At 49.1% G+C, this 14,266-nt stretch overlaps 1 protein-coding gene across 1 annotated transcript; it reads left to right on the plus strand.

Annotated features, from left to right (window-relative positions):
- Positions 1-5,121: 5,121 nt before the first annotated feature.
- KRP23_15241 (uncharacterized protein) lies at positions 5,122-5,936 on the plus strand (the record flags this gene model as incomplete). The annotated part of the gene is made up of 5 exons (XM_067886158.1): positions 5,122-5,213; positions 5,334-5,358; positions 5,437-5,488; positions 5,728-5,760; positions 5,902-5,936. The coding sequence occupies 5 exons, from the start codon at positions 5,122-5,124 to the stop codon at positions 5,934-5,936; spliced, it is 237 nt and encodes a 78-aa protein (XP_067736744.1).
- Between the last annotated feature and the right edge of the window lie 8,330 nt (positions 5,937-14,266).

Below are 14,266 nucleotides of genomic sequence, written 5' to 3' on the forward strand. Positions count from 1 at the left end.
AGAGGTTAGCCCATTTTGGGATTGCTTTTGGTATTGTGCGATGACGTTGTCGACATCCTTATATACGACCCAACTGTACCTGTTGCGCAGCTGGGCCCATATATCTCTAGGTTCGGTGCCAGAGCTACACCGCTGAACAATATGCGACGCAACGTTGTGCTTCTGCATCAAAAAGCGCCGTGCGGACAGTAAGGACGAAATCTCTTTCTCCGACAAGAAATGATCCCCCCGAATGCGATTGGTAGCACGTTGTGACAGACCACAAATCATCACCGACATTCGCCACCTTTATATTGTACTGACAGTCTGCCTTCTTCGCCCGTAGAGCCCTTCTACCCTCTTGTGGCGTCCACCCTTCCGCTATGTGACTTCGTTTGGCTCCACTTTGAGAGCAAATAAGTGTAACCGTGTAAGGTGTCGAGCGGTCTACTACTTCCGCAAACTCGCTCTGCATTGCGTATTCCATGAGCTGACGTTTAGCCCCCTCTATCGTTGCTGCGACTACATCGGGCCGGGGCTTGCTCGGACACCAGTCTGCCGGAGTAACGTTGTCCATCCTGCGCGTGGTGAAGCAAGAACGAGTCTAGTGCTACTCTCACTTCAACACACACTAAAATTTACAAGAAAAGGTAATTACGAGGACGAACTCGTAAAAAGTGTTCCCTTGACTACTTGTAGAGCGCCCTTAGGGATCCCCAATTGGTAATACGTCAGTTCATTGAATTCCGTTTTGAACGCATTCATTGCATCTGGAATGAATTAGCCAACGTTATACATCGAGCACCGTATCCACTTTATTAGTGGGCTGACCTTATTTTTCAGGACATTTCGTTGCAAGCCGGTTTTTGGGCGTGGCACACCAAGCGGCGAACTGACGTCTGGAATCTGGTACTGCTGCTGGGATGGCATTGATCAGGGATAGTAGCCGTCATGCATGTACGTCTCCTTTCCTCTCTGGAGCAGCTCGTCTTGACTTGGAGCACCCGTCTGGCCTGCTGCGGTCGCTCCCTAACCTTACTGGTGGAGACCTTAGTGTATTCCACACCGCCCATCACCAATCTAAACTCCCTCGCTCTCCTTGAGTTCTCCTTACCGTATAATTCTTCTTTGACCCGACACTAAATCTTCGGATAGGTGTAGGGCAAGTGGACGTTGGCAAAATTGCAATCTTCGTACCATATGTCTGCTTTGATGAAAAACTCATCAAAATGAATAATGGTCTGAACCGTGTTCTGGAGGGGGGTTATACCGTGAAACACTCCCAAAACGAGCACCGAGCCCACAAAGTACCCACGCACATGCATACACGCGTTCTCAAGTGAATAGCGTCAAGCGAAAACGAGTGGCTACATATATTTAGTTAGTGCCAAGCAGCGACGAGATCACATCTTGTCTATCTGAGATTTGGCCTACTTGCGCATCTATCATATCAGTGCTCCTCTGTTCCCAGTACAGTGTCGCTGTCCTCGTCGTGAGGGAGTTGTGCTCGCCATTGCACTTGCAAGAGTGTAGTGAATGGTGGTGACAGCCGCAATATTGGTACACTAGTGGTACAGTCGGATAAAAGAAGTATATTTCACTGGTGCAATTCGCTGTGAGTTAATTGGCTGCTGGGCGATGTCGGATATAAGAAGTTGTCGGATCAAAGAAGTATTATACGGTACTGTGGAGGGACTATAATATAGTCTAGATTGTGTCGACCTATACATATCATGGCGATCTTGCATAAAAATAGAGGGAACACGGAGTGTGCTAATCGCACATGGCGAAACGGAACGATTCCGCTGGTCGACACGGAGCCTGGAAGACAAGAAGGGTACTGAATGCTCTGGAGATAAGCACCAACGACTATCTAGTCCTGACCTCGCTCACTGGTGATTATCTCGCTGCAGATCGCTCGACGGTAAGCGACATGAATGCTTCAACGTCGGAATACGGACGCGACGTACCATTCAAACACCACAGGCCCGTGGTATATAATCGCCATACACTGTACTGCAAAGACAGAGCAAGCTCATCCCCATCACGGCCATCGTACTCATGTACGCTCCAGCACTGATCAGAGAGCGCGGCGCCTACACGAGACGACAAGATTATCAAGCGCAGATGTGTGCCGTTGGTTCTGGTCTTGCTATAATTTCCAGATAAAATATCGAGCTGCAGCATACCGACCAGGATACGGGTCGATACACACCAACAAGAGACTACACGCAGAAACACCGTCATTGTTACCATTCCTTGCAGCGACAACAGGATGAACCAAGATCAATCCAGGATCTAAGAATCATCGCCGATTCCAGCCCCTTGAGAATTTTGAAACATCCGCAGCAAGGTCTATCGTCGCCACAGCTCATGGGAAAGGTTCCATTGTCTACGATCATCTTCCAAGTCCTGGTTGGTGTGGTTGTGCAACGCACGGAAGCTCTGCTGCTGATGCGCCGCAGCAGTCGCTGAACGGGTAATTCCATCGAGCCTGGTTGTCGCTGGTCCGCGCAACAACCTGCTCAGCATGAAGTGATATCATCCACATGTGCGGGAATCACTCGGCGTTCTAGACTTGGAGGCGAGTACCAAAATGGTATGATTACAAACAGATTTCATCGTAATTTTGGCTACCAACCTATTGAGATGCACGCACAACGTAGATGGAGCTGGATTACTTGCTCGACGGTCCACCACTCTTTCAGGAGTTTTTTTCTTACTACGTCCTTGTGTGTCATCGTTTTGAAAACGTAGAGATGTGAAAACGCTCAAGAGCCCGCGCCATAATTGCAAGGCCATTTTCTCCCGCGCAGGAACTTTGACGGCTGTGATTGCGGTATGGAACGACTGATACACCGATATCGACAGCGCAATCGTTGACGGGATGCTGTCACAAGCCTCCGCGCTGCAATGGATCCTTTTTGTTTTGTTTTAACAGCGCTAAGTTTGTCGCTGACTGTGGAAGTCCAAGTGGCCGAAATGAAGGATATACGTCTGGAGGTGTGAAGCTGACGAATAAATGCAGCAAGAGTAGCATCATCATGAGTTCCATGTGGTCGTTATGTAGCCGCGGGCGCGATGAATACATCAATGGCTCGGGACAGATCTGACAACACCATGCATCGGCGGAATTTCGGTAAAGGATTGGGACGAGTAGAGTTAAAAGATACTTGGGTCTTCCGCCGTGGTGACGTCCGCGTCCATATAGGTCCCTCTTCTGTTTCACAAATTTTCTTGATCACCGGAAATCTGGCCAATATCGCAATCGTTTTGATATTGATATCTGAAAATGTGCAAGTTGACAACAGTTTGTGTTCTCAAAACCGGCATTCCAAGTGCGAGTGTTGTTTTCGAATTTTCTCGGTGCTGTTGTGAATTTGACGCGTCCTATCCCGAACGGCCCCAGGCTGTTTCCCACGCCAAGGCTTTCGATGAAGCTTACGGTATTCGTAAAAAATTGCTGCGGAAACAAAATCGCCAATTTTGGACAATAAGCGTGCTGGTTGGGTCAAGACCCGATTCATTGCGTATAGCTTGTATGCTTACATGTTAGTGCCACAAGCGAATACAACAAACCAATGGGGCAACCTTGGCGCGTTTGCGAGGTTGAGCAAGCGGACAGTCGCCAAAAGTTTCTGCGGACATGGTGATCACTGATGGCTTCAATTATTTCTTTCCACCCGGATCTGGATACCTGTTTGACTTACTTCTCGAGGTATCGTCCCTATCTAAATCGCGGGCGGGAGGTTCGAGCAGCACGGGAATTTCAGAGCAAGTGTGTGAAGTTAATGTGGTTTCGTACATTCATCAATCTAATGTTCGCACAACACAAACTGTATCGCAATCATTTCGTTCGCCTGATGTGGCACAGATTGAATCTGTTCGCAATTACTGCAAGATGTGCTACATGTGGACGGGTGCCATGTCGTTAGATGACATCCCGCCGTCGTAAACAAAGCTTCTTTCCGTCTAGACGACCCGTAAATAACAAGCTCTTGAACGTTTTTTATCGAGCGATGCGTGTCTTCGAGTCTCGACAACTTCATTGACGTGGCTATGTCGCTGTCACCTGGACGAATTCGAAGTAAATGTCGACGGCGAGAAACCTGGGATCATAATGTCATGGGTGAATCGTGGTGGTGGTAGGTAGGTCGTCGAGTTCGGCAGTAAAGCCAACCAAAACGATCATGTTCGGTAAGCCGCCTCCGAGCGTGATTGACTGAAGCAATCTATCCGCTGTTTGCTTGGAGAAAATATTTTCCCCGATGGTTCTGTCCATTGTCCATCACCAAATCGTGGACGATCGAGTGATGTGTCCCTGAAGAAAACATATAACAACCAGCCGATATTGTTGATCATTGCAGAATATGCTAAGTAGCTTAGCGCCTAGACCATAGGTCGACTTTGATGCCCTCAAAATTGTCTTCGTATTCACTTGAAAATGTACAGTACTAGACATAGGGCGCTGTTCGGCAAAGCACTTAGTGACATCAAACGAGTCGCAGCTCGTAAGAACTATCGTAGCGTGCTAGAAATGTATGCACCTTGCTATTGCGCTTGACAGCTGATTTACGCTTTTCTTGCTGGTGACTTTCGTGGTCTTGATGGAGGTTCATGATTCGATTGCTGGTCGATTCCAATTTGACTGTGGTGGTTATATTCATCGAGTTTCCTTCGGCGTCGATGTTATACTGGTCGGGTCATGAAAACCTTGTGTGTAGGATATAAGCTCGCTAGTAACCACACATTCCGGTGATGTGCTCCGCTTAAACCTCTTCACTGCGTTCAACTGGACGGTGCTCTTCGTTTAGAACAGCGACGGGGATTCTTGCCCACAACGCTAGCACAGGTAGATAGACTTGCTTGGGGTTCACACTTGAGAGCCTTCGATTCCCAATCTATGACAACGGTCGATTTGCTTTTCTACAATATAACCTTGCTGCAGAAACCCAGGAGAATACGAAGCAGCGCACCATTCGAGCGTTTGATACAGTTGAAAAATATTGTATCCCAATCGTACTTAGTACTGCACCAAGTACTGTTGCAGATGCGGCATACTCACTTCAAGTCAAAAGCAGCCAATTCCTCAAAACTGGTCCTTATTGCAGTGAGACCCCAGCGGCAAACAAACGCACAAGCATGGCGATCTGCCCGAACGTCACGAACTGTCGCTTCTTGCGTCTCGGCTGTCGTGACGAGCAGCATGAGCTCTTCTCCCCCTCGTACGTCAGGTGCGTCTGTGGACCGTGCAATTTGGTCTCACTTATTGTTCTCCAGAGGGTATCGTACCGTAGTAATGAGGTGAACTTCATTTGATGTGTTTTGGTGCTTCCAACGAAAACTATGAGCAGGAGCAACAAGAAACGTAGCGCCAAGGTAGACGAAATACTAATCTGGAGCTTCAGACTGTACCAGCTTAACAGTAAGAGATACTAACACTGCTGCCACGTCTAGCTGTTTCGCTGCTTCCCGCACTGCTGCCCGGACCACAAGCAACGAAGCTATTGTGGCTGCTCGCTGCATCTGCTCGTGACCTTCCAGTCGGCCGATGCCGCGGCGATCGCTGACCGGAATGGCAACCTGGTCGTGTGCGCGCGGTTTGAGGCGGCGACCACTGTAGTCGAGCCTGGTATGGGTGACATTGTGGCAGCGGTGCTACCAGGTGCTATCGTCGCGTTACCACGTAGTGCTTTGCAGCGACCTGCGTCGAAGACGATCGAGAGCGATTGGGTCCGTGCTGAAAAGGCCAGCGACACCTACCACCAGCAGTTCCCAGAGGTAGGCGTTGATTACCCGTGGCAAACGGCACGGATTCACACAGTGCATTTCGTAGGTGCTGGAGCCCGAAACACGCTGGTGGATTCGATGTGTAAGAAAGACGTCTAACACTGTGATGGTGGTGTTGCCTTTATGTTGAAGAATACGATTTTGTACGTGCTCAACAACACGACTAGTCCACAGTGGTGCTACTCGTACGAGAGCGGATCTACCAAGGCCCAACGAGAGATGAAGCACGTGCTCGCCGCATATATGTTTATGCTGGATCCATTACCAAAGCGTCCATCATCCACAGTGCGACTGGCAACGGTGGTTTATCGCCAGACGTCACCGTCATTCACGATGGTTTCGTATCGCCGCCAAAGCAATGTACGTCGCTCGAAGGAAACGCTTGTCAGTGAGGAATCGTCCGACAGAAATGATGATATTGAAGCCGTAGCGAAAGATACGTGCGATCCGGTGTCGGTGCCGGTATCGGAGTTGAAATCACCCTCAGCGTCCACAGTAGAAGCGTTCGCCCCAGACCACACTATGGCACCCCATACTCAGATGAACTCGGAAGGCGAGCAGGTTTCTGGCAATTTTGAGGGCACAAACTCTACAAACTTCAGTAAAAATGTGGAGACGAACGACGAGATAGGAACCAGGACATATTCCGACACATCTTCAGTCGAGTCGCCGAGGGCGATGTCGCGGGGAAGAACAATTCAATGTCAGGTCTGCTGCGAAACATTGACGCTACTTCAGAGCATGTCGAACCACGACACGATGGAGCGTCTTGAGACGTTGCTTCTGCTCCAGCTCTTTGTGCGTTTCACACCACTTGACGCGTTCTCCTTTTACTTCGATGAGATGAACGTCCACATCCAGAGTCAACGGCTCACTGGGTTGTTGCCGTCCAACCAGGCACAACAACATGAACTCGCGACGGCTTCATCAGAGCGCAGGATGGCGGCAAACATCGTCTCGACTTTTTCGTTGGGCAGGTGTATGGTTCACCCGTCACTGGAAAATGCCATGACTGCGAAAGATTTGGCACGTAAGCATGCGGTGTTGCGGGCGTGCGCAGATCTGCTACTGGATACGTGCTCATCAATGCGAGTACAGCAGATACTGGCGTGGGAGCTCGATAAATGCATGTATGAACACGGAAACGAGGCTACAGACCATCCGTCGCTGTCTGAGTCGTGTGAGCAATTCAGTCGGCTGGTTGAGGACCTCTTCGGCGAGCTGAGCCAGCTCCTGTTGGCTCGTGCCAGGCGTTTAAACCCACATTATGATGCATATTCATCAGGGAACAACGATGATGGTCACGTGTCAATCTCAGAGCTGGTGGACAATGTTCTTTCGGTGATTTATACGGAGCCAGAATACCAGGACCTTCGCCGGTTTGCATCAGCCTTGCTACTCCACAGAAACGACTTCTTGGGGGCTTCAGTGCGAAGGCTCTTCCAGTCATATCTGACGCAGCAGCAATTATCTCGGGGTGTGCGGTACAATCCAGGTCAAGGTGTCATCGGAGAAGACCAGCATGTGGACGTTTATTCACATCCAGGTGAACCCAAAAAGCCTGATCCTTCACTAGCACGACCTGCTTTGGCGGACTCAACATCCCCGAGTGGCGCATGGAGCCATCGATGGTTGCTGAACCCAGCATCGCTCTCTCTCCAAGCAGATAGCAAAGAGACAAACGAAAGTGCTGGTGGTCCATCCACTGCGCCATCACTTCTATCTATCATCGCCTTAACCCGCATGCTCTCATGTGTGGATGTGCAGTTACAAGGCACACGGCTCACTATTGCTTCAGTTCTGGACGAAACGATTCCAACAGCGTCAGCGACGGTGCTCATTCTGGATGATCAAGTACATACGCTCCAATCGTTACCGAATGGGTGGTCACCTGCGGTATGTGCAGCACTATGTAGTGCAAGCTGCTGCGTATACGAGTACAAGGGCCGATTGTCTACCAATGGTGCCTCGCTGGAGTTGTATCTGTTCGCATTGCCATCTAACCAGATGCTCGAAGAAGCAGATACTTCTTTGACTGATTCCGTATTCAGTGGGGGCCGAATCCGAGTGAGGGTGTCTTTAGCCGAACTGGAAGGGTGCGAAAAACTCGGTTTATCTATCCTGGTTGATGTATCTACGTCGGAGGATTTGCTGCGTCGACAGACAAGTGACTGCTGCTTCGACGGCATGTCTGCTCCACTCTTGGAGTCGACGATGGAAATACGTGCGGTATACATTAGGTTTGAAACGTAGTTCCAGCTAAAAAAACGTGGACCAGCTAAGGCACACGATTTTACCACAAGAGACTTAACTCGATTTTGCGGGCTGAGACAAGGTGCCGGAGATTACTGGCCATGCCAATCCCAGATGTGCCCAACTGATGTTTAGCTTTAGTCTCCGACGACACCAGCGCACAAGTTTTAGTAAGCCTTATTGTCGTGCTTGTTGCAATGTCTCCGAGCTGCTGGTCCAGCACACCTGACGAGACGTCGATCAAATGAAGGCTCATGTCAAATCGTTCGTGACCTGAGTCTGAAGCTCGCCCACAGCCTGTAGACCGCACGAATAAGTTGCGCGTCCTTGGCGCTTCGTCCTAGAACGTGGGCAACTCGAGCGCAAACGATCTCATGTTTTACATTGTGGCGTCGCGTTGCTACATTGGGAGCCACCTTGCACGGCATCACTCTGTTTATGACATTTCTCTCACTATCCGCCACAAACGTCGGGTATTCTAGCTGCCACGCTTCGGCAATCTGGGTCAAACTCGTGTTCATGATACAAGTGATGCAACTACTTGTACAAAATGGTTCTCGTCGGCGAGCTGGAGCTATCGCGCAGGAGTGATACTGCAGAATACCGTACCATTTTGTACGTGCTCGCCGCTGTATTTTATTCACGTCGAACCACTCTCAGGGCACCATTTAGAGAGCAGTCGTGAAGGTTTTGCCCACCCCCATTTACGCTCAATTCACACCACCGCCAAATACAAAAGGAAGCGCTTGTCAACGAGCAACGGTCCAATGGAGCAGGAATAGTGCAAAATGCAATCCAGGTCCCTCGTGTCTACCCTCGATACATCCACGCTTTGGGGGAAATGTTGTTCATTGTGTTCATTCATTGGTTGACGAGCAAGGCTCTGCTCAAGCCTTGCAGGAACCGTAACCTCCTCCAGCGAAAATGCCGTAGTACTCTGACACTTCACGATCATTGAAAAATAGACAAGTTAATCAGTGACTCCTTGTCGTTGAACAAGAGCGCTAAATCATCTCACGGTCCAGAGAGTACTGGATTGGGCACGATTCAACGTTTCAAAGCAGACCTAATAGCGAGGTGCTCGTCCCCGCGGCATCATCGGGCGGCTTGACTGGTTTCGAACATCCAGGTCTTCCTTGTGTTTGTTTGTCCCCATATTATCACTGAATTTTACTTGAGATTCCATAGAGTGTGAGTCTTTAACGTCGCTGAAACCGTGCTCGCCTTCGGGCCCCAGCTAAGTGTGCTACCGGCACTGAGTCGAACGTATAACTCGCCATGATGCCTTTCATTTGGCCCCACCAAAATTAATCGCAATAACAAAGCGACAGCTTCATGATTAACCACGCACAGTTGCGCCAAAGAAGTCCAATTTTCCTTGACAACGAAAATGCATGTACTGCTGCATCAGTAAATTCCTCAAAAACTCCATCCCAAAGTGAACCCACCAAAACCAATCATGACATCTCTGACCTCCACACCAGCAGCACACCGTTAAATATCAATTCATGGATTGTCAGAACAGCAAATCAAGTGCAATCCCCCCTCGAACAGCAATACCCCGTGTTGCTGTTTACCGGGCTTTTTAACGTCGTTAGCATGCAATGCGAGTAAAGCCTGACGCTTGAAAATTCAGCAATTGTCTCTACAGCCGTGCACATCAGTGTGCGAGCCCAACAATATATTCACGAGCCTTGGCAGGACGTGCACCCAGAAATATCCCTCTCCTCTGGTTGACACGTCTCCTTTGCAAAACCTAAACAGGGAATGCAAAGTCATCTCTGGCGAGTTTAAAAGTCCACTCGAGGCGAACACAATCCAGACCCGCACAGCCACCGAGGCCGTAGTAAAGTGGCGATGAATGGCAACATAGAATTTCTATTTCGCAGTCAAACGGTGTCGATCTCGTTGCGCTTCAGTTTCCACATGTTCGTCCCAATCCCTCTCCACTCGTTCAGATCACTCAAAAATTGTAATTTGTGTTGGTAAATTAGTTTCCACAGAACCCCGCGAAGTCGCAATCATGGCGACCAGCGTTTACGTCGGCTCCTGTGCCTCCCTGTGCCTCAGCCGTCGCAGCGACCGCGAATTCGTCGCCCAGCTCTACATCAGGTGCGTCTCCCTTTGCCTCGCGTGCGTACCAACGCATACTGTGCCAGTTTTTGTGATCAGTTGGCCCCCGTGGAAAATATACGCGGGACTCTAATTTTTGTTACTGTGACATGTCCACAGGCGCAAATCCGGTTTTAACGTGTTAACTGCGATGCGTCCTGCTAATTTCGGGGAACCACGATGTGATTGGTGTTGAGGCTGCAGAAGTGGTCGATGGGAATGACACCTGGTTGGGTGTGCTTGCTTTCTCTTAAGGCTTCAATCGCCGTGGTGCGAGAGCGACAGGTTGTGCGCTGAAAGGGCAAACGATGAGGACCAGCAGCAGTTTTCAGATTTACGCTGCTATTGGACAGTGCTTGACTCGTGATGACTTTTGTGGTGCTGGTGAATCTTGACCAGCTTTACGATGGATTGGATTTATTATTGTTTTCACGCAGCAGAAGTACGACTTTGTTCGTGCTCAGCAAACCACCACTGCCCCCGTTGCGAAAGCGTCTCTACTAAGACGCAGTATGAAATGAAACACGTGCTCGCTGCGCATTTATTTTTCCTACATCATCGGCCGGTATACCAACTTCAGACTGGAACGTCGTTGCCATCTTCTGGATTCACGACGGTTTCGATTTTTTTATTCGCGATGATTTCGTATTGCCGCCGCAATATCGAGGACGGGAATGCGTGAAAGGTGCTGTAAGACAACAAGGAGCAAGCGTAGTGATAAAGTCGAGAGATGAAACACTGCAACAGTCAAAATGTACGCGACCAAGAAGCGAATTATCCCAATATATGCAGACCAAAATCAAGAGGAGGTTGACTGCAGCGACACGAAGTCAACTTGATGACTGCAGTGCATTGGAAATCTGGAATCCATCTGACGCGGGTAAAGTGATGCAATCGGCAATCATGAGGGGCTCCAAGCGACATGCACACTCAGCAACCTCATTAGCGCCGCTGCCGTCCCTGGTCAAATAAAATTTCGTGTCTAGAGACAGTGACCAAGCTTTAATCCATACTGAAGAAAGGCATACGCAGAGGGGAAGCTGCTGAGCGAGACTAGGTGGCAGATGTCGCTTCAGCGTTCTCACTAGGAATTTTTTGAACATGCTGCTGTCATTACGGCGAAGAACGCTGCTTTAGAGCAAATGGTATGGTTTATCTGCAGGTCTGCTGCTTGGCGCGTTTTCAACGCAGCGTGTGCAGCAAATCATGATGATGGCGATTGCGGTTGACGTCCAATTTGTGAGCAAGGAGACCACTCCAATTCTAAGACTTCTTAGTCACGATTTTTTCATTGACGATTGTACGCAGTTGTTAGCAGCCCGCAGTATCAACACTCACATCACCAGTGTTGAAAGCTACAATTCGATCACAGCACTAGTAGACGTCATTCTCTCGTTGAGCTATGTGGATCCAAAGTATCTGTCACTGGGTGATGAAGCCTCGCTACAACCATTTCTCACTTTCGAGGCGGTTGAACAAGAATTATCCCAAATATTCAGCAGGAATTTCTGGAAATACAATACGAGTCGGTGCATAGCGCGGCAGAAGGAAACCAGGTGGAGCACATTTTCAGCTGCAGAGGATTGAAGAGGTGGTTGAAAAAAATTGGCAAGGATTCCTGACGTTTCTCGCCGTTGGAGTCCCAATTCCGCTTGCAATTTGTTGTTTACTTCAATATGCATGGCACCGTAATAGATCGCTAAAAAAAATAAGCGGACAAGCGACGCAATTTTCTGAATTTGCGGAATCGATATACCGTGAGGCACTTATTCAGCTATCGTGCAGTAGCAAAGGGACTTGTCCCAGCAGGAGAGAGTCAGAACCGGAAATAAGGTGAATTCGCTATGGCGACACCGTCTCACTACCAGGAACCATCGTGCTTCTGAAATCAAAACCCGAGTTCTGCGGCCAAAACGAATAAGGAACTCATACGAAGCAGACACTGTCGCTACAGTTGGCTATCACTTTGCAATACAATAGTGCAGTACCGGTGGCGATGCAATTGAAAATATTTGTGATTCACCCCACGCTGCAATCTGGCATTTATTTTGATGCAAGGACTGTGTCAAAGCGATTCCAATGTTCCGACATGTGCAAGTCTGACCAGCGCTCCTAACAGCAGAAATATAGCCGAGTCAGCTCTCGTATTACTGCAGTGCTGTATTGGACGGTCAAGTGGATACGATCACCTGGCCGCCCAATGGATTTTCAATAGATTTTCAGCAGTCCTGTTTGTAGTGTACTCCACAGACATGTTTCTGAATATCACTACTCACTAACTAACAGTAAGTGGTATTTGCAAACGTGTTAGCCTGTTTGCGCTTCCTACAATACTAAGCACAAGAACTGATAGGCAGCTTGATCATTGGAAAATAAAGAAGGAATGCGTGCAAGCCAGAGCTCAATTGAGATGACTGGTGGCGGTGCAGTAGTTTTTCTCAGCCTGTCATTGCTTAGACCAAGCGAGCCGAGGTCAAGATCTACAATGCACCAACGAGAACCGCCTAACTCCACATACATTATGGCCAGATTAGCTACACACTAACAAACAGTTTGCAAACAGTAGTGATAGCAAGTACTTCGAAGAATGTGCGAACACTAGCTTGGTGTAAACGGATACTAAGGCATTGTAGATGATAGTTCATCACTGCAAGTCGCCCGGTTGGCTGTGCGGACAGTTCAACTGTGCGCTTCAGAATGCCGCTCAACGAATACAGCAATCCGGCTGGTATCACTGGTACCATCGCTGTGAGCTTTTGGGTCCGGAAACTGTGAGTCACAGTTTCTATTTTTAGGTCAGACTCAAATCTTTTGATTACGCACATTTGACTCAAGCCTCTCCAGGATTCCCGGAGGCCCGGACCGGGAAGAGACAGAAGAAAGGCCCGCCTGCGACTTGGTGACTGCGCTGGTTCCTGCCGTTTTGCGTTGTGCGCTCCAACATGGTGTCCGTGTCTTGGGAGATCAGCTCAGGAGACACGAGCAGATGTGGCTCCCTTCAGCTGTTCCGTGGATAATTCTAGGGGCTCCAACTTGAAACTTCCAAGGCATCAACGGCTGGAAGCGAGAATTTCAACTGCTTGGATGTGTCGTGAGGAGAAGAAGTGGTCACTCTACTGCGGCGCCCCCCCCCCCCCCCTGCTGCCCTGCGCTGACATTTTTCGCTTGTTGTGTCTCTCGGACTTTTGAATGCTGCTTTCGTGCTCAAAGTCGGATTTCCTCTTCTATGGACCATGGATATTGTGGATACGCGTGGATTATATCGCCACGGGCATCGAGATAGATATTAAAGAGGATATACCACCAACCTGCTGCAGTCCGGCAGTATGGACTACTCTTGTCTTGGATTCCCTGCGTTCTGTTTGCTCTGCATTTGCCCTGTCGGCACTGCATCACTGGGTAAAACCTCACGTGTCCGTGGATTGTAACCTACACATACTTTCGTTGGTTAAATTCGCGACAACAGAAGCCAAATTCTCGTCAACGAGTGTGCCAGGAGTCGGATTGGTGGCTTGTGGCAACGGCTTAGCAGCGGTTGCAGCCAGCTTACTTGGGAGGCCCGCTGACTTTCGCGTCCTGCCAAAAAAATGCGTCCTAAGGATAAACCTACACATGTAGTGACGAGGGGAATCGTTGCAGTGTCAGCATGAGGAAAAGATAGATTGTTTGGCGCTTTCGATGTCGATATTCGAATTGTGACGCAGAAGTTGTTTCTCCGCGATTCGCTTGACGCGAAGTAGGGTGGATCCATATTGCAATAGGTGCATTACCGTGAGTTTTGGCCAATTAATTGCAGGGACATCGATGAGGCCCATTCATATCTAATTTTCGCCGCTGTGTCCGATCAAGCAATGTTGGAGATCGAGAAAGCTGGATGAGCGACAAATTGAATTGAGTCAGTCGCTTGTATGCGTGCACGTCGGCAGCATTGCTTTTTTTTCTGGTTTATCTGTGTCTGAACACAGTCAAGTTTGTCCATGAAAAGCAGCATTTTCCCGCCTAAGAAAGTTGGCGGTAGTTTGTATTATTGACCATTTGCTGCAGTAGGAAGGGACAGTGTTGCTCTTGTTGTAGCTGGAGCGGCCATACGCTTGGGCCATTCTCAGCAAAAACACTACTACGTAGTATATAG

Source organism: Phytophthora ramorum (assembly GCF_020800215.1).
Source record: "Phytophthora ramorum isolate Pr-102 chromosome Unknown Phyram_PR-102_s0026, whole genome shotgun sequence".
In the NCBI taxonomy this organism is placed as follows: Eukaryota; Oomycota; class Peronosporomycetes; order Peronosporales; family Peronosporaceae; genus Phytophthora; species Phytophthora ramorum.